This window comes from Chelonoidis abingdonii, chromosome 1, assembly GCF_003597395.2.
Source record: "Chelonoidis abingdonii isolate Lonesome George chromosome 1, CheloAbing_2.0, whole genome shotgun sequence".
Lineage (NCBI taxonomy): Eukaryota > Metazoa > Chordata > Testudines > Testudinidae > Chelonoidis > Chelonoidis abingdonii.
Window position 1 is genome coordinate 372,120,882 of NC_133769.1, and position 25,352 is coordinate 372,146,233.

The 25,352-nt window shown below is 44.7% G+C and overlaps 1 protein-coding gene and 1 pseudogene across 1 annotated transcript; one reads left to right on the plus strand and one right to left on the minus strand.

The window, feature by feature from the left end:
• The first annotated feature begins 3,148 nt into the window (after positions 1-3,148).
• LOC116825132 (olfactory receptor 52R1-like) lies at positions 3,149-4,277 on the plus strand. Its single transcript, XM_075063382.1, is given in 1 exon segment — positions 3,149-4,277. A coding segment is annotated over 1 exon segment (996 nt). The 3' UTR covers positions 4,145-4,277.
• An 8,542-nt stretch (positions 4,278-12,819) lies between these two features.
• LOC116825129 (olfactory receptor 52E8-like) lies at positions 12,820-20,509 on the minus strand (annotated as a pseudogene).
• Positions 20,510-25,352: the final 4,843 nt, after the last annotated feature.

Here is a 25,352-nt window from a genome sequence, read left to right on the forward strand (position 1 = left end):
CTGTTGGGGTTCTTTGGGCAGTTGGCCTTCACATGCCCCAGCTCATTACATTTAAAATATCACCCAGATGACTGGTCATTGGGCCAAGGTGGGTGGCTGGAGAATGGTGTGGTGGGATGAAAAGGGGTTTGGGGTTTTCCTTGGGATGTAGGTGGGGCTTTTGGCTGCCTCCAGTGGTAGGGTGTTGTCTCGGGTTGCCCCTTCTGATATCCATTTCAGCTGCTACTCATTTTTTCTCTTTTCTGCCACCTCCACCCATTTGGTTCCAATCTCCCCCACCTCAATTACAGTTTTGAGCTTCCCATCTAGGATGTACTTTTCTATTTCCTCAGGAACACCCTCTAAGAACTGCTCCATTTTCGTTAGGAAAGAAAGATCTTCCAGAGATTTAATGCTTGCTTCTGATATCCAGGCATCCCAATTTTTTTCAATGTGGAAGGTGTGTTGGGAAAATGCAACATCCGGTTTCCACTTTAGGGCTCTGAACAACCAACAGGAATGCTCAGGTGTTAGCCTCATTCTGATTCTGGCCTTTTTTAAAAAAAAGTTCATAACTGTTCATGTGTTCCTTAGGCATTTCAGCCACCACCTCTGCTAAGGGTCCACTGAGCTGTGGTCTCAGCTGTACCATGTACTGATCTGTAGAGATGCTGTACCCAAGGCAGGACCTTTCGAAATTTTCTAAGAAGGCCTCAGTATCATCGCCTGCCTTGTAGGTGGAGAACTTTCTGGGATGGGAAGCAGTACCTGGAGAAGGATTGCCAGGGTTGTCTGGTACATTCTGCTTAGCCCTTGACTTCTCTAACTCCAGTTCATGCTGCCTCTCTTTTTCTAGTAACTCCAGCGCTTTCTTGTGGGCAGCTTCCTGTGCCTTAATTTCTAGTTGTTTTAATTCGATCAGTCTCTTATGTTCTTTCTCTTTCTCTTTTGCTTCCAGTCTAGATAGTTCTAGTTTTTTAGCTGTTTCACTGGTAGTCATGTTTCTGCTTTTTGTACTTAACCTAGCCTAACCCAAGAGCTAGAAAGGGGGAAAAAAACAAACTAGCTTGTGAATTCCCTTGTAGAAAGTTAACTACCCTGCCCTCAGGCAGAGACAAAAATCTCCAGCTGCTCACAGCTTAAAAACATCCCTTTGTTACAGGGACCTGATACCTCTGCTTCCAGGCAAAGAGAGATAAGATCTCTATCTGCTTTCTAAACATCCAAAAAGGAAAAATAAATGTCCTTTTAAAATTCTACTGGGCTTTTGATTCAAAATGATCTCTGGTTCAAAATGATCCCACCACTCTGCCACCATATCAGGTTCCATCCCTACTCTGAACTTTAGGATACAGATGTGGGGATCCGTTTGAAGATCCCCTAGGCGTATTTCTACTATTTTACGTTAAAGACTCCCAAAGGCACAAATTCTTTCTTATACCTTGGATTAGATAATGCTGCCACCACCAAGTGATTTAAACAAACATTTAGGGAGGGCCACTTGGAGCCCCACCCTCCACAAATATCATCCCAACCCCCTTACACCCCCTTTCCTTGGCAGGCTTGAGAATAATATCCTCACGAACTCATACCAGGTGAACACAGACCCAAACCCTTGGATCTTAAAATGATGAAAAAACAATCAGGTTCTTAAAAGAAGAATTTTAACTAAAGAAAAGGTGAAAGAATCACCTCTGTAAAATCAGGATGGTAAGTACTTTACAGAATAACAAAAGACTCAAGAACATAGAGGATGTCCCCTCTGGACAAAACTTCCCTATAGACAAGACCTCCCTATAGACAAGGAAAATCACAAGCCAAAATAAAAGTAAGCTAACACATTCCCTTATTATTACTTACTAATTCTAATGGAGTTGGGTTCTTGCCTTCTTGATCTGTCTCCGGCAAGCCCACAGAACAGGCAGACAAAGAACAGACAAATCAAAGCCTTTTCCCCCTCCTTTGGGTCAGGTGCCAGCCAGGTTACCTGAGCTTCTTAACCCTTTACGGGTAAAAGGATTTTGTACCTCTTGCCAGGAGGGATTTTATAGTGCTCTATACAGAAAGGTGGTTACTCTTCCCTTTATATATTTGACAACACGTCTGGAAAATCAGGGCGTTGCTAGATATTAAAAGAGCAACTGAAATCATTAACACCCAAGAATGCCTTCCTTGGGGTCCAGTTTAAAGGTTACAAAGAAAACAGAAGCTCCTGTGTTTAGCACAGAAGACTCCACAAGCCCAAAATAAAGCGATAAACCTGATCACGTCTAAGTAAACATTTCCTGTTCTACTTACTTATCTGTCGTTCCAAAGGAGTAATTTTTAGGTATAAATTCTGATGGTTTTTCATATCTGGGTCAATCTTTACAGCACACCTGCTGCTCTCTGTCTCTCCAGCCAAGAGAAAACAACAACCCACACAAAGACGGGAAGTTTTTCCTCAATTTTAAAAGTTTCTAGTCTTCCCATTGGCTCTTTTGGCCAGGTGCCAACTCACTTCCTCTTACCTAAGCATTTCAGTGAGATTTCTTAACTCTGTACAGGCAAGGCAAGTAGAGAACAGCTACTAAGAAAGATTTTTATAACTAACTGACTGGCTGGGTGTTCATAAAAGGGGTTCTACCCCCATCATTTACCACAGAACGTGTTTCCACTGAGTTGCTACCAATGACACCCAGATCTTTTCCATGGAGTGCGTCTAGCTGGGATGTTCCTCCCGGAGCACGACTTGGCAAAAGTTTGTATTTTTTTTCCCATTCTCAGGTTTTAAGCAACCAGGTGAATAGGGAACTCCCTACAGCACAGACTCCCCAGCCTGGGTTTCATTGCATTAAGGAACAATGATGGAAAACCAGTACCCAATGTCATGTTCCTGCTACTGCCCATTAAGCTTTACCACACCACGACATGTAGGAATTGTTGACACATGCCATAACATATGGAATTGGCATTAGTAGGTCAGTTGTTCATAATTTATTTCTATGAATAATGAAAATGTCTTTTTTTCAGTGTGTGAAGAGTGAGCAATCTGCTTCACCAACAAGAAATGTCTCCAGTAGTGCATGTAGTGTCTCATATTCACATTGTCTCTCCATCCAGGCATTTGTACTGCGACCATCACCCTTGACCCTGGGCTCATACAGGAAGTCAGGAGAACATACAGTGCATGCAGGAAACACCGTTCTACCTCAGAGTTGGAGACCTTCACTTGTACTCCATGTCAAACTCCAACACAACCGACTTCACCAACCCCTCCACCTTCATCCTGCTGGGCATTCCTGGCCTGGAGGCAGCCCATGTCTGGATCTCCATCCCCTTCTGCTCCATGTAAGCCATAGCCATCTTGGGGAACTTGGCCATCCTGTTAATTGTGAAAATGGAGTCGAGCCTCCATGGGCCCATGTACTATTTCCTCTGCATGCTGTCCATCACCGACTTGGTCCTGTCCACTTCCATCCTTCCCAAAATGCTGGCAATCTTCTGGTTCAATTCCAGGGAGATCGATTTCAGTGCCTGCCTCACCCAGCTATACTTCATTCACTGCTTCTCAGTGATGGAGTCCGGGTTCATTGTGACCATGGGTTTCGATCGCTACGTGGCCATCTGCCATCCCCTGAGACATTCCACCATCCTGACAATCCCTGTGGTGGCCAAGATGGGCTTGGCCGTGGTGCTGCGCAGTAGCATGCTTGTACTGCCCTATCCCTTCCTGATAAGACAGTGGCGATATTGCAGAACCAACATCATCCTTGAGCCATTCTGCACACACATATCTGTGGTGAAGCTGGCCTGTGGCGACACCCACATCAGCAGTAACTATGGTCTCTTTGTGCTATTGTGTGTAATGGGTCTGGATGGGATTTTTATCACTGTGTCCTATATCCAGATCCTCAGGGCCATCTTCAGTCTCCCCGCAAAGGAAGCCCGGCTCAAGACTTTTGGAACCTGTGTCTCACAACTCTGTGTCATCTTAACCTTTTATATCCCAGGTCTCTTCTCCTCCCTCACATACCGGTTTGGAAAGAATGTGCCCCTGCATTTCCATGTTCTTATTGGCAACATGAACCTACTGGTGCCCCCCATGCTACACTCCATCATCTATGGGGTGAGGACCAAAGAGATCCGGTACAGGCTGCTCCGGTTCATTACTTATAAGGAATGATTTAGTTGGGGATTGGTTCTGATTTGAGCAGGGGGTTGGACTAGATGACCTCCTGAGGGCCATTCCAACCCTGATATTCTATGATTCTATGATTCTAACTAAAGTTTTGTCCTGGTGCTCTGGTTCAGAGACTGAGCTCCGTGAAGCACTGGCTGGTGACATGGTGCTGGGCCCTCTTCCTTCAATCCCTTACTGGGGAGTGAAAAAGATATTAAATCCTTTCCTGACCTTACTGTGCTGTGTCAGCATGACAAACTGGGGAATTGATCTGTATAGAACTTATTAATTCTTTGCAGTTAGAAAGGTGGCAACAACTGGACCCTGAGACCCTGCCCTCTGCCCTACCTGTTCCCCAAGGCCCTACTCCTACCCCACCGGCCCTAGATCCTGGATTCTCTACTCCCCTCCCTCACTCCTTCAATCTTCTCCACTTCTGTCCCTGCCTCAGCTGGGCTTCCTCTACTCTGGGGCTGGGCTGGGAGCTGCTGAAGCCTAAATAAAGGCCCTGCCTGTTGGTATGAAGTGACCCCAGCTGAGCAGGGGCAGGCGTGGGTGAAAGACCCCAAACCTACCCCATGCCCTTCAGGAACCAGGCACAGTCTGATCCCCTTTTTGGCTGGACTTTCTAGTTCAAAACCAGGTACCTGACAACCCTGCATGGCATCAAGACACAGAAGCCAAAAATCAGAGCATCTGGATAAAACCCTAGGTGGAGGAAAACCCTATTACCTCACCTTTTTGTTTTATGAACCATGCGTATTGTTATGTCTTTGGGATTTCCTGTACTCTTCACTCACACACCTTGTACTAAGAGACAGCAGGCTGGGGTGGAGGCATCTGTTTATAAATACATTGGCTCATTAAGGACTATGAGTCCAAGCGAGATCATACAGGGATAGAAGAAGGGAGTAACTGAATTCTAACTTTAATTTTCTCCAGTTTCTCTGCAGAAGGGTGTGTGTGGAACGAGTGGAACCTCCCCAGAGGGGGGAACAGAGGGAAGAAGTGTTCATCCAGCCCTTTAAAACACAGAGACTGGATGAGCTGAAAGAAGCTGATGCAGGAGAGAGACAATCTATGGTTGCAGCAGAGAGACAGATTCCAACTAGAGGAGAAGTCAGGAGTTGCAGGAGGAGGCCCCTAGACACCCTAGAAGGTTCTGACCAATCACAAAGTATGTTCCACTGTTATGTGGATTGTAGCGGGGTGGTCACCCGCTCCAGCCCTGAAAGGGTTACAGCCAGTCCTGGAAGATGGTTGGGGCTGAAGGAAAAGCCGAGGCTGGTTGGAGAAGCAGCCACAGCTGGGGCCACACCCCAATCAGGCCATAGCTGGCCCTATAAAAGGCCAGGAGCACGGAACTCAGGCAGTCTCGTTCTAGCTATTGAGACAGATGGGCCTGGCTGCAGGGGAGCAGAATAGGGTACCTAGGGTGGAGCAGAGAAGCTGGGGAGCTCAAGCCTGGAAAACCCCCAGGCTGCAGGCCTTGCCAATGGCCGAGAAGATACTGGGGTTGCAGAGGGGCAGCCCAAGGGAAGGGCCGATGATGAGTGGCTTTTACACTGCAGTCCACCCCAGACAGTGGGGGCTAGATGGGGACTGGCAGCAGCCCAAGAATGAGGAGAGGTGGCATAGGGGGGTGGGGGTTCCCCAGGGAGGGGAGACCCAGTGAGGCTGCAAGGTACTGCAGGGGGCAGAAATCCAAGATAAGGGGCACTGGGGTCTGGGAGGGACACGGGGCCGGCAGCAAGGTGAGACACCAGACTGCAGAGGGCACTCCGGAGGCTGGACAGCTAATTCACTGGATGACCAGCAGGAGGCACTGCGCCGATGAGTCTTTGCCTCACTACATGGATAAAGTATATATACTGGAAAACATCATCTCAACTATAAATAGAAAACAATGAGGTCTAAATTGTAGCCAATGATTTTAGTTCATTATTCATTTTTTTCTGTGATATTATTATTCAATAAGTTAGATCATATATTTTCTCTGTATATTAATTAAGATTAAATTGTGGATTATGGAAGTACAAGACTGATCCATATTGAGAGGAACCAAGTACTAGACATGAGTAAGAGAAGCTGGAATGGAAGAACCTGTAGGTTGAGACCTGTAAGAGTTTAGCTTAGCTACTGTAGGCCGTGGAGACAAAAAATGATGGCATAAGTGACTGGAAAATAACCCGATGCCCTAAAATAATGGGAAAAGAGGAACTAAGTAATAATATTGCAGAAAATTATTCAGAAGATTTATATTATGTCATAAAATGCCATAAAAGTAGCTTGTCTCAGACATGTGTCTTAATCACAAGATACAGGTTGTGAGAATAGACTAGGCTTTGTACTGATGAATGTATGTGTGGTCACTACCTTTGGTCTTTACATGTTCTAAGAATTGTCAATTTGAAGCAAGCAGCAGAGGTGACTTTCACTCTGTTAAGATTGAAACTGTAGCCACCAGAGCCAAAGCCACAGTAGTGTAACACCACATTAGAAAATTTACTTTAAATAAAGTAAAAGGCTACAAAATCAATTTTTCCTTTTATTTTTCCCATCCATGTGCACAATGAATTTTGTTGCGTACATCAATATTGAGGTAATTTGCAGATGTGTGCCACCAGTAGAAACAAAAAGCATAAATATAATATAGTTTTAAAAAGTTGCCATTGGGCTAATTACTCCAACCAGGACAGGTTAAGTATTTAAGAACTCAGTCACTATTCAGAGAGATCACGGGTTTGGGGAGGTGTCCTGGGGGACACTGTGGGTGCTTGATAGGGCTGTATCCGGGGGGTGGCCTGGGCACCACAGGTTGCTTCGGCAGGCAGTGGCTTGAGGGGGTGGCCCAGGCAGCAGCACAAGTGCTCATGGGGCAGCCCAAGGATGACCACTGTAGCTGGGATGGAGGGTTGGCAGGGCTGTGGTAGGCTCCCTGCCTGGTGCCTCAGAAGCAGTGACTGTCCTTCCGTGCAAAGAGTGACAAAGCGATCTCACAAAACAGGGTCATTGGACCACACAAATGCAGATGAAATGCAATGCCAATAGATGCAAAGTATAGTCCATGGCAAACTGTAATCCCAACTGTACATACAAAATGAGAGGGTCTAAATTAGCTGTCACCCATCAAGAAAGAGAGCTTGAAGTCATTGTGGCTAGTTCTCTGAAAACATCTGCTCAATGTACTTTGGCAATCAAAAAGCTAAGAGAATGCTAGTAACCTTTAAGGAACGGATAGATAATTAGACAAAAATATAATATGGTGTCTATATAAATCCATGGTACACCCACATATCGAATACTGCATGCAAATTTGGTCACCCTGTAACCCAAGTTTTCAGAACCCTCAGCGGGGTAACAAATATTGCACTCCTGGTGGTGTCAGGAATAAATCCATGGGAGCACAGCAATTCTGTCTAATAAAGATTGACGCAAGTAAATGTGCTGTAGACTAACATTTCAGTTCATTATATATAAGTGAACACAGGCATAAGCAGTAGGTTTAGAACTTGCCAAATATTTACCTAAACTCTGGAACGGTACTGAGTAATTGACCAAGGGTTTGAAGTGGCTAGTTGCTCACCCACTGAGGAGAAAAAGTGTAAGGAAAAGAGACTCTCCAGATGGCTTCAGAGGACTGCTCCAAAGCACATTCTATGGCTAATCCTTTTTATAACTAACTTCTACTAAACACTTAGGTTATAATGAACCCTACTGGATCATCACTTTTCCTCACTTCCAATAAACTTCTAATATCAGAAGTGTCTAGATTCAAGATTTCCATCCGACTTACCCTCTTTATTCTCAGTTATTTAATTTTTTTTCTCCCATCCTCCTGTTATGATTAGCAGAAACTGCCAGTTAGTTTTTGGCCTTCCATCTGAAAGCGTGTTTTACAATTAATCCTTAACTATATAGTGCTCTATTTCATACATTCATGTTGTCTGAATGCACATATGGTTGCACTTTGCTTAATTACATTCTGGGATATAGACACCCCTCAAATCCAAGATTTGGAAAAGGTATAGAGAAGGGCAACTGGGACTATCCATTTGGAAAAGAGATGATTATGGGGGAACAAGAGAGAGAGGTCTATAGAATTGTGATGAGTGTGGAAAAATTGAATGAGGAAAAGTTTTTTACTCCTTCACACAACATGCGAACTAGGAGGCATCCAACTGAAATTAATAGGCATCACATTTAAAGCAAATGAAAGAAATTATTTCTTCACAGTCAACCCGTGGAGCTCTTTTCAAGGGGATGTTGTGCAGACCAAAACTGTAACAGGGTTCCAAGAAGAACCAAAAAAGAACTAGATAAATTCATGGAGGACAGGTCCACCAATGGCTATTAGCCAGGATGGGAGGGGATGGTGTCCCTAACCTATGTTTTTAAGAAGCTGGAAACGGGCGACAGGATATGGATCACTTGATGATTCAGTTTCTCCTCCCTTGGTTTTCACACCTCAACTGCTAGAACAGGGCCTCATCCTCCCTGATTGAACTAACCTCATTATCTCTAGCTTGCCTGCATATATATTGATACTGCCCTGGAAATCCACTTACATGCATCTTGACAAAGTGCAGTATTCACCCACGAAAGCTCATGCTCCAAACGTCTGTTAGTCTATAAAGCGTTGCCAACAGGATCCTTTTTGCTGCTTTTACAGATCCAGATAAACACTGACTTACCCTCTGATAACTTGACACCATGCAATGGATCATTTAGTGGTATGGAGTGCCAAACTATCCATCAACCTTTCATGGAGAAAACTTGCAACCAAAATACAGACAGATATATCTTCCTTTTCCAAATGCAAATTGCATGACATCTAACCAAAATGGACTAAAGGTAAAAATTCCACTGCTATTTACATACTTACACAGACCCACAGTTGAGAGATTATGCACACTTACTCCTATCACAGAAAACTGAGGAACATTCTGGTCAGCATCCTATACAGCACCAGGAAACATCAAAAAGCTCTCCAACCTGGAGAGGACCCATTAATAATAAACACTTCCATACAAAAGGACTTCCACGAAAATAAGACCAGTGGATCTACATTACTCACTCACTTCCTCTACAAATGGAAAAATGATCTGTAAGCCTGTTCTAAACTCCTACCTGCCTCATTGTGCCACATACCGTTGGTACCCCCAACCCACCAGAATATCTCATCTATCCAACTACACTTCCAGGCCCAGAAGAAAAGGACTGATCCTTCTTTGGGGACTCTTTTTTCTTGCCCTGTACCCCCACAAATTGATACAGTTCTGTGGGATTCTTGGAAGCCTACTTTCGCCGTCTCAGGACTCAAATACTTTTCAGGACAAAACTGAATGCTGCAACTGATATCCACAGGTACCCCTCCATCAAACCAGCACAAGAAGAATACATCCACATGGACTCCTCCTGAGGAGTCAATAAACATGATAGTTCTGAACCTCATTATTAATGGGAATGCTCTCCACCAACGTGCCAAGCAGAAAATTTGTGGGAAAAACAACATTCCTTGTCTCATAACCTAAGTCGTGCAGAACGCCCCATGCCATCCACAGCCTCAGGAACCACCCAGACATTATCATCAAGGCGGTTAATCAAGGAGGTGCTGTTGTCTCATGAACCGGTTTGCTCTACTACCCGAAAAGGAGGCCGCCAGACAACTCTCCAATTACCAAATTCTCAGTGGCACTTCCTCATATCCCATGGCAAGGAATACACCTTAAGAAACTGCACCATCTTACTGATGGACCAACCCCTACCCACTAACACCGGAACAAATCAACATACCCTTAAGCCCGACCAGGGTTCTTCTATCTACTACAAGATCCACAAACCCGTAATCCTGCACGCCAATCATCTCGGGCCATTGGCACTGCTCACTTTGAAGGACTGTCTGGATTATGTGGACTCTCTACTCAGACCCTATTGCCATCCAGCACTCCATCTATCTCTGTTGCCACCACTGATTTCCTGAGGGAAACTACAATTGCATTGGTGACGTCCAGAAAAAAACACCATCCTAGCCACCATGGCGTAGGCTCTCTAACACACATCCCACCAATGGTAATACACAGCTGTCAGGAACAGGTATCCTGATGATGCGAACAGCCACATTGGTTGCTGAGCTCTTTTGTGCCTTTATCCTCATCACAAACTATTTCAAATTTGATTAACGATATATATCTCCAGCCATGGCACTGCTATTGGGCACCGCTTGGCCCACAATTGCCAATATTTTTTATGACCGATCTGGAACATCGCTTCCTCAGCTCATCGGTCCACTCACGCCCCTTCCTCTACCTATGCTACCTGATGACATCTTTCATAATCTGGACCCACTGGAAGGGACTCTTGAAAATTCCACCATGTGGATTTAACAGCTTACACCCCCGACATCAATCCTCACCCTGGACCTATTCTACACGGAAGTTCACTCTAGACACCCCGGTGCTAAATAGTGATCGGTCACATTAACACCACCCTATACCGAAAATCCTATCCGACCGCTATGCTACCTTTATGCTCCAGTCTTTCCATCCCGGGCACATCACTACCAATCCATTGTTCTACAGCCAAAAACACTGAGGTACAACCAATCTTTTGCTCTACCTCAGACAGAGAACCAACACCTATAAAATCTCCACAAGTATTCTCCACAAAACCCACATGAGGAAACAAGGAAACAGATCACAGAGCCAGATGTACCCCAGTAGCCCTTCTACTGCCAAGGACAACCCAAGAAAGAAACCAACAGGACTCCACTGGCCATCCAATACAGCCCCCAGGCTAAAATCCCTTCCAACGCTATCATTCAGGGATTCTACAACCCTCCTTGGACCAATGTCCCTCACTTTCATAGGGCACTTGGGTGCAGGCCAGTCTCGCCACAGACCCTGCACCTGAACATATTCTCAACAGTAACTTACACACGGCACCTTTGTAACTTCTAGGCTCAGACCTATCCATGTAACAAAACCTCGAAGCCAAACTCTGCCCCACATATCTACACCAGGTGATACCATCACAGGACTCTACCAGCTCAGCCACCAACACTGGTTCATTCACCTGCATGTCCCCAATGTAATATACGCCTCATATGCACAATGCCCCTCTGGGCTATGTACCTCGGGCCAAATGGATAGTCCGTACGGGAAAAGGGATAAATGTGACACATTTCAGATTTAGGAATTGGATATACAGAAACCTGTAGGAGAACACTTCAACCTCCCTTGGCCACACGTATTAGCAGACCTTAGTGGCCATTCTGCAGCAAAAAACTTTCAGGACCCGACTTCAGGAAAACTGCTGAGTAAGCCCTCCAGTTCTCTGCAAATTTGACACCATTAGTCTCAGGATTGAACACGACTGTGAATGGCTTGCAAATACAAACCGGTATTTCCTCCCTTGTTTTTCACCCTCAACTTGCCTAGAACAGGGCTCTCCTCCCTGACTTGAACTACCATTATCTCTAGCTTCCTTGCATATATATACCTGCCCCTGGAAATTTCCACTACATCCATCTGACAAAGTGGGTATTCACCCACAAAAGCGCATGCTCCAAAACGTCTGTTAGTCTATAAGGTGCCACAGGACTCTTTGCTGCTTTTACAGATCCAGACTAACACGGCTACCCCTCTGATACTTGATGATTCTGTTAATTCCCTCTGGATAATGAGATAGATGGACCTTGGTCTGATCCACTATGGTCATTCTTATGTTCTTATAAGTTCATGGAGGATAGATACATCAATGGCTATTAGAGACAGTTGGCATGGATGCAACACCATATTCTGCATGTCGCTAAACTCTGTTTGCCAGAAGCTGGGAAAAGGAACAGGGGATGGATCACTTGATGATTACCTGCTCTGTTCATTCCCTCTGAAGCACATGGCATTGGCCTCTGTTGGAAGACAGGATACTGAAGTAATTAGACCATCGGTCTTACTCAATATGGCCATTTTGATGTTCTTATGCAGAACCCATATTTATCTGCTCCCTTTCCCCACTGTAATCCACATGACCCATCTCCACTCTCAGAGCTGAGATGGAACTCAGTATGGGTCTCTCTCTCCACAGACTTAGTAACAATGAAAGAATATACATTAAATTTGTAAACCTAACCAGTGGCTCTTAAGTGACTCGCTACAAGATGTCAGAACATGTTAGTAATAGAGCTCAGTGGTTCTAATATTATTTTGTTGCTCTTTCCGTTATACGAGAATTAGATAATGTGCTCCTGTCAGCTAACTGCGAAATTATCTGGTGGAAAATCTAAAGTTTTCAAGAGCCTAGCTAGCCCCTCTAATCACAGTTAAAGTTACCCGCCGAGCAAAATCTGGAATGCTGCTTCTGCAGCAGGCGGGGGTGGTGAAGAGGATCCAGGGAGTGATGGGGATGGGAGTAAAGGAGGGAACAACAGAGACACAGCCTTGGGGGAAGATACAGGGCAGAGGGTGGGGCCTCTGAGTTCCAGTTACCAGCATTTAAAAAGGTGACATTCCTATGAGTTAATGAAGAGAACACAGACCAATTCCCCAATTTATCACACTGACACAGCACAATAAGCCAGGAAAGGATTTAATGTCTCCTTGACTGCCCAATCAGTGATGCAGGACAGAGGGCCCAGCTCCATCTAACCAGTCAACTCTGCACAGAGTTCGGTCTGAGAGTCAGAGCAATGGGAAAAAATAGGTCCCTTTATGAGTAACAAGCCAGAGCAGCCATTTCCGGATCTGTTTGATCCTTATCCAATGGATGATGGGGTTTAGCATGGGAGGCACCAGGAGGTACACATTGGCAATGGCAACATGAAACCATAGGGCCACATTGTGGCCAAAACGGTATGTGAGAGAGGAGAAGATAACTGGGATGTAAAAGGTTAAGATGGCACAGAGGTGGGAGACACAGGTCCCAAAAGTCTTGAGCCGGGCGTCCTATCTGGGGAGGCTGAAGATGGCCCTGAGGATCAGAATATAGGACATGGCAATAAAAAAACATCCAGACCAGGCACAAAGAATGCCACAAAGAGACCATAGTAACTATTAACACGTGTTTCGGTGCACACCAGCTTCACCACAGCCATGTGCTCACAGTACGTCTACAGGATGATATTGGTTCTGCAATATGGCCAACACCTTGTCAGGAAGGGATAAGGTAGTACCAGCATGGCACCACGCAGCACCACGGCCAGGCCGATCTTAAACATCGTGCGGTTTGTCATGATGGTGAAATGTCTCATGGGATGGCAGATGGCCACATACCGATCCACTGCCATGGCAACAAAGATCCCTGACTCCAGCACAGAGAAGCAGCGAAGGAAGTACATATGAGTGAGGCAGGCACTGAAATCGATCTCCCTGGAATTGAACAAGAAAATGCTCAACATTTTGGGCAGGGTGGACGTGGACAGGACCAGGTCAGTGATGGCCAGCATGCAGAGGAAATAGTACATGGGCACATGGAGGCTTGGTTCCCTCTTCACGATTAGCAGGATGATGAAGTTCCCCAGGATGGCTATGGCGTACATGGTGCAGTCTGGTAATGTGCCGACAGAGAAACACAAGGAAGACCTGAAACCACAAGCTTGCAGGTGTTAAACAGCTAAATGCTCGAGTATCTCTGGTAAGGGCTGACAGACACAAACACGGAAAGTCCCGTGACACAAGCACACAGAAACCTGCCAAATCTACCAGACTCAAATACTCAGTACAGCTCCTTGTATGGCAACAAAAGGTCATAACAGAGGTAAACATAAATAGAGGTGAAGAATTTAGCAGGACCTTTAAGGAATAGTTACTGGGCCAGGACCAAGACCAGAACTGCCCCCTAGATAGTGAGGAGGGCTATTGCTGACAGTAAAGGGGAAATGCAAACACGCCTCGGGGCTGACTCCTCAGGGTTCAGGAGGAGAGGGATGGGTGCTATAGCTTACAAGCTTTCAGGCACCTCTAATGCAATAAACACTGACCGTAGACTTAACGGTCCTGTCTCTGGAATCGATCCTTCCCTCCCTATCAAATTCTACCCCCAGCAGTTAATATGAGATACTGTATACGTTACTGGAGGCTGTTCTCATGGGTGAAGTGATTGGACCTTCTTTATACACTGAAAAATAACTTTTTCATTATTCAGAGAGATGAGTTATGAACAACCGACCCTACTAATGCTAATTGCATATTTGATGGTGCTTCATGCATCAATAATCCCTACACGTTCTGGTGTGGAAAAGCTTAACTGTCACGAGCAGGAAACACAGGTGTGATACTGGTTCTCTCTCACTTCTCAGTAGTAGGCAAAACAAAGACAATGATTTGTTTCCTAAAGAATGGGATGGAGAATAACCTGCTTTGAAACATGTTCAGTTTTGGTCACTCATTCTCTATAAATATATAGAAGATAGAAAGGGTTTTCCAAGACAGGCTATGGGAATGGGGAATACTGCCATATGCAGAGAGACTGAAAAGTCTGGGACTGTTTAGTTAAGAGAAGGAGGAGGAGAACAGCAGAAAAGCATGGAACTGATTACATTCAAAAGGACAAACAGAGAAGACTTCTCAAACAGTAATTCTATAGAACTTAGTGCTTCAAAAACTAATACCCCAAAGCTGAGGAAAATTATCAGCACAACTGATTTGGAGGAACAGTTTAGACAGAAAGTTGAAAATGAAATAAAAATTTGGAGTTCTTTAAGAAGAATGTATTTGATAGCAAAAAAAAGCAGTGATTACACTGGTCTACAATTTTTGAGAAGTCATCTGCTTCAGAGATAAAATGTGGTATTTATTATGTATTCTGATGTGCTGAATTCAAATATGACAATTAAAATAACTGATTGGCTACTGTTTCTAAGATATTTAAGTTTTTACATTTTATGTCTATGTATATTGTGTAGATAGTAGAGTTTTAATCATAAATTGTAAACCTAGGTCTTTTCATTGTGTTTATAGCTGCTTTACATGATAATATTTCACCTGTCCTGTTTATGGTAAACACTTTAAAATCAGCAAAGGGTTATATAAATAAAATTTATTATGAAAACAAAAGGCAAAAACTATTATGTACATAGTTTAGTCCTATTCAGTGTCTACTCTGGGCTTCTTGGCTTGTCTCTTGCATTCATTAAATGGAGCATCTCTTGTCACTGTCCACAATAGTTGCAAGCATTGATGGGCTCCATTTGCCCTGATAGCGTTTCTCCATTGTTGCAATGTCCTGGTGAAATCGCCTCGCCGTGCTCGTCGCTCACTGCTCCGCAGTTTGGTGAAAAAAATCTAGATGAGAGTGCAAAAATGTATCTTAGTGACATGTTGCAACCAGGCTTTTGTATGCCTTGAGGAGGTTTCCACCAACAACCTGTAGTTGTCTGCCTTGTTGTTTCCGAGAAAATTTATTGCCACTAATTGGAAGGCTTTCCATGCCGTCTTTTCCTTGCCACGCAGTGCATGGTCAAATGCATCATCTCGAAGAAGTTCACGAATCTGAGGACCAACAAAGACACCTTCCTTTATCTTAGCTTCACTTAACCTTGGAAATTTTCCACGGAGGTACTTGAAAGCTGCTTGTGTTTTGTCAATGGCCTTGACAAAGTTCTTCATCAGACCCAGCTTGATGTGTAAGGGGGTAACAAAATCTTCCTTGATTCAACAAGTGGTGGATGCTGAACACTTTTCCTCCCAGGCTCCAATGACTGTCGGAGTGGCCAATCTTTCTTGATGTAGTGGAATCTCTTGCACGACTATCCCATTCGCAGAGAAAACAGCAGTACTTTTGTGTATCCAGTCTGCAGACCAAGCAAGAGAGCAACAACCTTCAAATCGCCACAAAAGCTGCCCACTGATGTTGGTCATAGTTATGCACCTCAAAAGTTGTTCATGTTGTCATAGGTTTCCTTCATATGGACTGCATGACCAACTGAATTGATGGCAAAAACATTGCCATTATGCAGCAAACAGCTTTAAGACTCGTCTTCGATGAATTCAATGAACAGTCTCCACTCATCTGGATCGTGAACGTGTTGAGGGCTGCCATCACACCATCGATGTTGTTGCAGGCTACAAGATCACCTTCCATGAAGAAGAATGGGACAAGATCTTTTGACGGTCACGGAACATGGAAACCCTAACATCACCTGCCAGGAGATTCCACTGCTGTAGTCTGGAGCCCAACAGCTCTGCCTTACTCTTGGGTAGTTTCAAATCCCTGACAGGTCATTCAGTTCACCTTGTGTTATGAGGTGTGGTTCAGAGGAGGAGGATGGGAGAAAATGTGGGTCCTTGACATTGATGGTTCAGGGACCAGAAGTTTCATCCTCTTCCTCTTCCTCGTCTGACTCAAGTGAGAATGATTCTGGTGCATCAGGAACCGGCAGTCCTTCTCCGTGGGTACTGGCGTATAGCTGATGGAATGTTTGGATAATGCACAGTCCATTTTTCTTCTTTGACACACCTTTCCCAACTGGAGCACCATGCAGAAGTAAACAATTGCTGGTATGATCTGTTGGCTCTCTCCAAATCATTGGCACTGCAAAAGGCATAGATTTCCTTTTCCTGTTCAACCACTGGCGAAGATTTGTTGCACAGTTGTTGCAGCATATGTGTGGGGCCACCTCTTGTCCTGATCTCCAAGTTTTGCAGCCAAAATAAAGGTGATAGGCTTTCTTAACCATAGTGGTTATACTGCACTTTGTGATGCAAAGTCACTTCACCACAAACAATAGCAGAAGTTATCTGCACTGTTCACACAAGTACGAGGCATCTCTGCTCACTTTGGCTAAACAGAAATGTGTCCCCTTTGCAAAATCAAACACTGACAAATAGAGAGAGCACGACACTGTATGATTTCTAGAGCTGATATAGGGCAATTTGTTCAGCAGAGTGATGTAAGCTTTGTTATGATTGCATCATCCATGACTTCTAGGAATAACATGATGCAATTCATATCATGTATGACGCAATACCAGCTTCAGATTGCATCATTCATTGTTTTGCCTAAAAAGCAAGTACTGTCCAAAACCAGTCATAGATTTATTCGTAGATCCAGTCAAAGATGTATTTTAGTCATTTCTGGTTTAAATTGAGATTCCTTCCCTTTATAAGTCACTTATCCTCCGTCATTCCCAAGTCAAGGGTCGTATATACAGACTCAATAACATAACTTGAAAACTAGAGCCAATCAACACTTTTAAGCATCATTTTCGTTCTCAGTGACCCAGAATTAGTAAAGTTTGACTACATTTATTTCAGAAGCTTTTTGGCTGTAGAGCAGTGTAATTTTTAAACGCACAGATCAGCCAGTTCCTCTCTGACTCAGTCTGAATATTCTCATCTCCCTTTGGGAAGGTCCCCAGAAGCACAGACATGGAAACAGAGACATTGGCTAGAGTGTCCCTGATCTCCTGCCTGTTTACATCCAGATGCAGCTTCACTGCTAGAGGCTGAGCGAACCCCACTGGGATTGGCCAAAGCTATATTAGAAACTGTGCTCACCTCTGTTTTGGCTCTCTGTGTAGGATGTTGTTGCAGATGCTTGGGTGACAGAGATGTGGGACACGGCTGCCTGCGGGGGATTCCCAAGGAAGAAACTTCCATCTCAGAATTCACAGGTATCCATTTCAAGCTGAGGAGCTCACCTTCTTGATGTGGCATGAAAGAGAATGAGTCTGAGGGCCCTTCCTACAGGGGATAAGTTTCCTCCAGGATCACTGGCCAAAATATCAATGTTTTCTGTGCATCTCTGTCCTCCCTGGCTCATGGCCTACAGCCCCAAGGTGGATGCATTTCAGTAGCACAGTGGATCTTTCTGGATGAAAGCTTTTAGTGGATAGAATATTAGGGTTCAAAAAGACCTCAGGAGGTCATCTAGTCCAATCTGCTCAAAGCAAGACCAACATCAGCTAAATCATCCCAGCCACGGCTTTGTCAAGCAGGCTTTAAAAACCTCAAAGGATGGAGATTCCACGTGTTTCCTAATAACCAATCTAAACCTCCCTCACTGCAACTTGAGAGCATTGCTCCTTGTTCTGTCATCTGTCACAAGTGAGAACAGATGAGCTCCATCCTCTTTGGAAACCCTCTTCAGGTATTTGAAGGTTGCTATCAAATCCCCCCTAACTCTTCTCTTCTGCAAACTAAACAATCCCAGTTCCCTCAGCCTCTCCTCATAAATCATGTGCCCCAGTCTCCTAATTATTTTTGTTGACCTCCGCTGGACTGTCTTCAGTTTGTCCACATCCCTTCTGCAGTGTGTGGTGGGGGGAACGAAACTGGATGCAATACATCATCAGTGCCGAATAGAGGGGAATAATCAGTTCCCTCAATTTTCTGGCAAGGCTTCTACTAATACAGTCCAATATGCTGTTGGCCTTCTTGGCAACAAGGGCACACTGCTGACTCATATCCAGCTTCTCATGCACTGTAATCCCAGGTCATTTTTTGCAGAACTGTTGCTTAGTCAGTTGGTCCCCAGCCTGTAGCAGTGAATGTGATTCTTCTATCCAAAGTGCAGGACTTTGCACTTGTCCTTCTTGAACCTCATCAGAGTTCTTGTGGCTCAATCCTCCAACTTGTTTAGGTCACTCTGGACCCTTTCCCTACCCTCCAGCACATCTACCTCTCCTCCTAGATACATTCATGGAGGATAGGTCAATCAGTGCCTATTAGCCAGGAGGCGCAGGGATGGTGTCCGTAGCCTCTGTTTGCCAGAAGCTGGGAGTGGGTGACACGGCATGAAACACTTGATGACTCCCTGTTCTGTTCATTCAGCAACTGACCAGGAGGTAGGAGTGGGGCAGGGGAGGAGATGAGCGAGCATCAGGGAGGTCTTGCAGGGAAGAGGCAGAGCAGGGATGGGGCCTTCGTGGAAGGAGTGGCAAAGTGGGGGCCTCGGGGGTCCAGTTACAAGTAATAAGAATGGTGGCAACTCAATGGTTTGTACATCGACTGAGTCCTCCGTTTGTCACACTGACACAGCACAGTAAGGTAAGGAAAGAGTTTAGTGTCTCTTTGACTATCCAGTAAGTGATTCAAGCAGCAGGGTACAGCATAATGTCATCAGCCACCTTTTTGCAGAGCTTTTAATAGGCAGCAGGTTTAAAACAAATAAAAGGAAGTATTTCTTCACACAATGCACAGTCATTGAAACTCATGCCAGAGGATGAAGGTCAAGACTATAAAACTTAAAAAAAGAACTAGATAAATTCATGGAGGATACGTCCATCGATGGCTATTAGCCAGGATGGACAGGGATGGTGTCCCTAGCCTCTGTTTGCCAGAATCTGGGAATGGGCAACAGGGGATGGATCACTTGATGATTCCCTGTTCTGTTCATTCCCCCTGGGGCACCTGACACTGGCCACAGTTGGAAGACAGGATACTGGGCTGGATGCACCTTTGGTCCGACACAGTATGGCCGTTCTTCTGTTCTTATGAGTAAATAGTGAGAGCAGCTGGTCCCGGATCTGTTTGGTCCTCATCCCATAGATGACGGGGTGTACCAAAGGGGGCACAAGGCGGTGCACATTGACAATGAGAACAAGAAAATGTAGGGGCACTTCATGGCCATACCGGTGCGTGAGGGAGGAAAAGAGATCTGATATGTAACCGACTAAAATGGCACAGAAGTGGGAGCTGCAGGTCCCAAATGTCTTGAGCCGGGCATCCTTTGTGGGAAGGCTGAAGATGGCCCTGATGATTTGGATATAGGACAGAGCAATAAAAAACACATCCTCACTGGGCACAAAGAATGTCACAGAGAGGCTGTAGTAACTACTGGGGCGGATGTCGGCGCAGGCCAGATTTTCCACAGATGTGTGCTTGCAGTATGTGTGGGGGATGATGTTGGTCTTGCAATATGGCCACCGACTCATCAGCAAGGGATATGACAGTACGGGTAAGCAGCCACACAGAACAACGTCCAGACCAATCTTCACCACCATGTGGTTTGTCAGGATGGTGGAATGTTTCAGGGGATGGCAGATGGCCACTTAGCGATCCAAAGCCATGGCCACAAAGATCCCAGACTCCATCACTGAGAAACCATGAATGAAGTATATCTGAGTGAGGCAGGCACTGAAAAATCGATCTCCCTGGAATTGAACCAGAAGATGCTCAGCATTTTGGGTAGGGTAGACGTGGACAGGACCAGGTCGGTGATGGCCAGCATGCAGAGGAAATAGTACATGGGCTCATGGATGTTCGGTTCCATCTTCACGATGAACAGGATGGTGAAGTTCCCCAAGATGGCTATGACATACATGGTGAAGAAGGGGATGGAGATCCAGACATGGGCTGCCTCCAGGCCAGGAATGCCTAGCAGAATGAAGGTGGAAGGGTTGGTGAAATTGATTGTGTTTGAATCTGACATGGAGTGGGGGAGAAGGTGTCCAACTCAGAGGCAGAATAGAGTCTCCTGCTTGTATCGGACGTTCTCCTGACTTCCTGTATGTGCCCAGGCTCTAGGGTGATGGTCTTAGTACAAATGCCTGGATGAAGAGACAATGTTAGTACGAGAAACTACATGCACTCCTGGGGGCTGTTCTCATGGATAAAGCAGATTGGTGGCTCTTCACACACTGAAAACTGACATTTTCATTATTCAGAGAAATGAATTATGAATACCTGACCCAACTAATGCCAGCTCAATATTTTATGATGCTCTGTGAGTCAGTAATTCCTACCTGTCAGGGTTGGGAAAACCTTAAGAGGCACCAGCAGGAAAGAGGAGTGTGGATACTGGTTATTCATCATTGTTTCTTAATGCAATTAAAGCCAGGCTACAGAATCCATGATCTTGGGAGTTCCCAATTCATCTTGTTGATTAAAATCTGAAAGTGGAAAAAACCCAAATCTTTGGCGACACGTGTTGGAGTAAACATCCCATCTAGAATGTACCTCAGGGGAAAGACCTGGCTGTCATTTGTACCAGCTCAACTCAGGGCCACCGCAACACATTAAGCGACCTAGGCGCTCACCTAGGGCACTAACATTTGGGGAGCGGTAACCGCAGTGGCTGGTCTTTCTGCCGCCTCTGTCAGGGGCGCCATTTCGGGAGCAGAACCTTCCGCCTCCTCTGTCAGGGGCGGGACCTTTCACCTCCTAGAGTGGCAAAAAAGCTGGCGGTGCTCCTGGCTCAACTGAAACACCTGCTCAGTATCAGCACTAAGCAAAAGAAATACAATTTTCAGATGCGAAAGAAATAGGATAGAGAATAACCTGCTCTGAATATGTGCTCAGTTTTAGTCACCCGGTCTCTATAAAGAATATAGCAAACATAAAGCGGATTTCCGAGACAGGCAATAAAAATAGGGAAGCTGCCATATGTGGACAGACTGAAAAGTCTGGGACTGTTTAGTTTGGAGAAGAGACCAACAAGGGGGCATATGTTAGAGGAGAGGGAAATAAGGAATGGAACTGATTACATTCAAATGGACAAAAAGTGAAGTGATCTCAGCCAATACCATCTATGGACATTTAGCACTTCAAAATCTCTAGTTCTCCAAAGTTGAGGAAAACTATCAGCAAAACTGATTAGGAGGAAAAATTTAGACAAAAAATGTAATGAAAACTGAGAGATCTTTAGGAAGAGATTATTAGATAGAGAGAAGGTCACAATTCCATCGTCAAGAAGGTGGACAACTTCTGCTAAAAACTCACTTCAGTTGCAAAGTGGGTAGAAATTACGGGCGAGGGGAAGCTATATGTAACAAATGGGAGAAAGAGAACATAAACAGCCAGCAATATAAACTGGAAGTTATGAAAATTGATATGGGATGTTAAAGACATCAGGGAAAAATCCATGGTTGGCAGAACTAAGAATCAAATCAAGGAGGTTATTATTTATATGCAAAGCAAAAGAAATCTTAGAAAAGTTTTAGAGTAATTCCTGTGTTAAATGTAAACTATTAAAAAAAATATTTGAAAAGATTAGGAAACTATGGAAAAGTTGGTATGGGATTAGTTGAAGAAAAATGTTCTTGGAATATAAGTAATGCCAGTCACCAACAGGGTTCATGCAAAACTGGTTTTGTCAGATAAACCTGATTTCATCCTTTTTTTAGAGTAAATGTTTGGCTGATCAAGGGAACTGTGCGGATGCAATAACATTTTTCTAAGGCATTTGATTTATTAAGGGAAAACACTGAGAGAAACTAGTTAACACTCTATAATATCAGTAGAGCACACATAAAATGGATGGAAAACTAGCTAACTCACAGATCTCAGAAAGCATTTGTCATGGGACCACTTTCAGTAAATGGGGCTTTTTCTAGCGGGGATCTCCAGGGATTAGTTCTAGGTCCGATGCTATTCAATATTTTCATCAATGTCCTGAAAGGAAATAGAAATCAGTGCAGCTAATATTTCTGGATGGCCCTAAGATTGGAAGTGGTGAAAACGAGGACAGATCAGGCATACTGATTGATCTGAGGAATTGGTGTGGGCATCCTATTCAAGCACAATGTTTTAATACAGTTAAATGCAAACTTATCCTCTCGAATCAAGGCATGCAGTCCGAACCCAAAGTCTGGGGCACTGTATCATGCAATGCAAGGACCTGAAAAGGATTTAGAAATCATTGTGTAAAACCAACTTGTGAGCTCCCAGTGCAATGCTGTGGTCGTAAGGACTGATGTAATTCTTGGATGCATAAAAATGGGCGTGGTGATTTAGAGCAGGAGAATTTACCTCTGCACATGGGATTGGTGAAACAGAATACTTTGGTTTCTCTTAGCTGGAGTGTCCAATTATGGTCACCAATGTAGAGGAAGGATACAGAGAAACTGGAAAGGATCCAGAGATGAGTGACAAAGATGACAAAAGAGATGGAAAACAAGCCATATCACCAAAGGCTGGAGGAACTGGGTATGTTTAGTTTGGAAAGAGGATATTAAGGGGGCAGATGATAGCAGTCTGCAAATACTTGAAAGGCTGCCATAAACTCATGGATGAATGTTGTTCTGTCTTACCACAGCGGGCAGGACAAGAGTCAATGTGTTCAACCTCCAGCATAGCAGATTTCAATTAAACGTCAGGAAAATTTCCTTAACTTTAAGAACTTGAGGACAATGGAACAGATGCCCAGAAAAGTCATGGGAGCTCCTTTAATAGAGGTTTTACAAAGAAGTGTGGGCAGCCATCAGTCTTTGATGATTAAGACACAATGAATCCTGCATCTTGGCAGAGGGATAGACAAGCTGTCCTTTGCATTCCCTTATAACCCCATGGCTCTATGATTCTGTGATGTAAAATACTAGTGTAGACCCAGCCTTAGTCACACACATGTCTTTGGGCTCAGTACAGAAGTATATGGGTCACTTGCTGGTGGATTCTCTGCTGGAGGTCTTCAAACCACAATATGAAGACTTCAATAACTCGGACATAGGTTAGGGGTTTTTATAGAAGTGGATGGGTAGGGTTCTGTGGCCTGCTTTGTGCAGGAGGTCAGACTAGATGATCAGGTTGGTCCCTTCTGACCTATGAGTCTATGAGTCTATGAGTAACACATGGACAAGGGAACATTCAGTTACATTGAAAATCTGAACATATAACATAATCAATATTTGGCCTGTGGAACTCTTTGCCAATGATATTATTGGAGCAAAGAGCTCAGCTGCATGGGATTCACAAATAAAATGACCAGAAAGGCACCATCATTAGTGAAGACTGTCTGACACATTAAATAAGAAGGAGGCATAAAGAAGAGTGACATTTTGCCCAGTGATACTGGAGTAAACTCATCACCTGTGGCAAGGGCCCTGGGATGTTTAATGGTTGTAAAGAGTGGAAAGGACACAGACTTACTCTCTACCCCATCACACATATGCTGCACTCGGTTTGTCAAGCAGCTGAGCTCCCCAGGAACTCATAGGTACCTACAAATTCTGAGATGGAAGAGTCTTCCCCTGGGAACCCCCTTAGGAAGCTGCATCCCATGTCTTTCTCACCCAACATCTGTAGCAACATCCCACACCAAGAGCTGACACAAGGGTGTTCACCATTTATAATATATCTGTGTGCAGTCCCAGTGGGATTTGCTTAGCGTCTGGGGAGAAGTAGCATATGAATGCAGGAGACAAGCTTCTGTGCTAATTATCCAGCTTTCAGAGTAAACAGCAACTAAGATACCATCCCCAACGGAGGTGAGAACTCTTGGGCTCTGTGCTGAGTCAGTGAGGAATTACCTGCTTGTGCATTTGTGCATATTTAAAAATTAGTTGATTAGGAAGAAAACTAGGGATAATGTCCAGCACTCCATTCGGTCTTATACCCTGAAAATGCTCAGGATGGCTGGGTAGATAATAGTCGGACAGATCTGGAGAGAGATGACTGAGCAGAAACACGAACGCTTTCTGGAGGCACTCAGGGCTTTCACTAAGGGATCAGAGATCAGTAATTCTCATCAGTAACTATCATCCTGTGCAGGACTTTTAACTGAAGGATCTTCAATTCACCTAGCAAAGTAGAGTCACTATGATCATATCCCCATTGTACAGATAGGTAAACTGAGATACAGAGACATGTGACTTAGCGGAAGTCACACAGAGAATGATAGACAGGATCCATCATTCCTGACTTCCCTGCTGTAGCCACAGTCTCTCCATCAGTAACTGAGCCCATGACAAGAGGAAATGGGCTCATGGTGTAACAGGGCTTGTTCGTTGGATGGGTGTGATGGACACCCCCAGGGTGCAATCTGGATGTGGGGTTCCACCGAGCTGCATGACATACCAGTTCGGAACCCCTCTTACACTGTGAGGCTGTGACAAGCTGCAACCCTCTCTGGTCTTTCACTTACACACTCATACACAGGCAGCTACACACCCAGCTGTAGTTATACGGAAGCTGTCACTGGCCACTCATGAACCGATAATACAGAGGCTCCAGCCAGTTCCACTCAGCTCCCCAGTTCAAGTCACCAGAGCTGCACCATCTTACCATGGTCAAAAGTCTGACTAGTGTAAGATTATTACCCAATCCACCTCTCCCTGAATGTGGAGAGGACACTGCAGCAGCCCCAGTTCCTAAGCAGGATTCCCTTATAGATTTCACACTCTCTTAGGTAACATATAGTGATAGACCCAGGCCAGTGGGTTACAGCAGAGTAGTAGAAGGCAGATATACTGGCCACTGGATAAGCAGTTTTCTGTTCCCTGACTGACCACAGCAGGGGCTGCCCCAGGCTACGGTGGACACATGACTCTAATTAACCT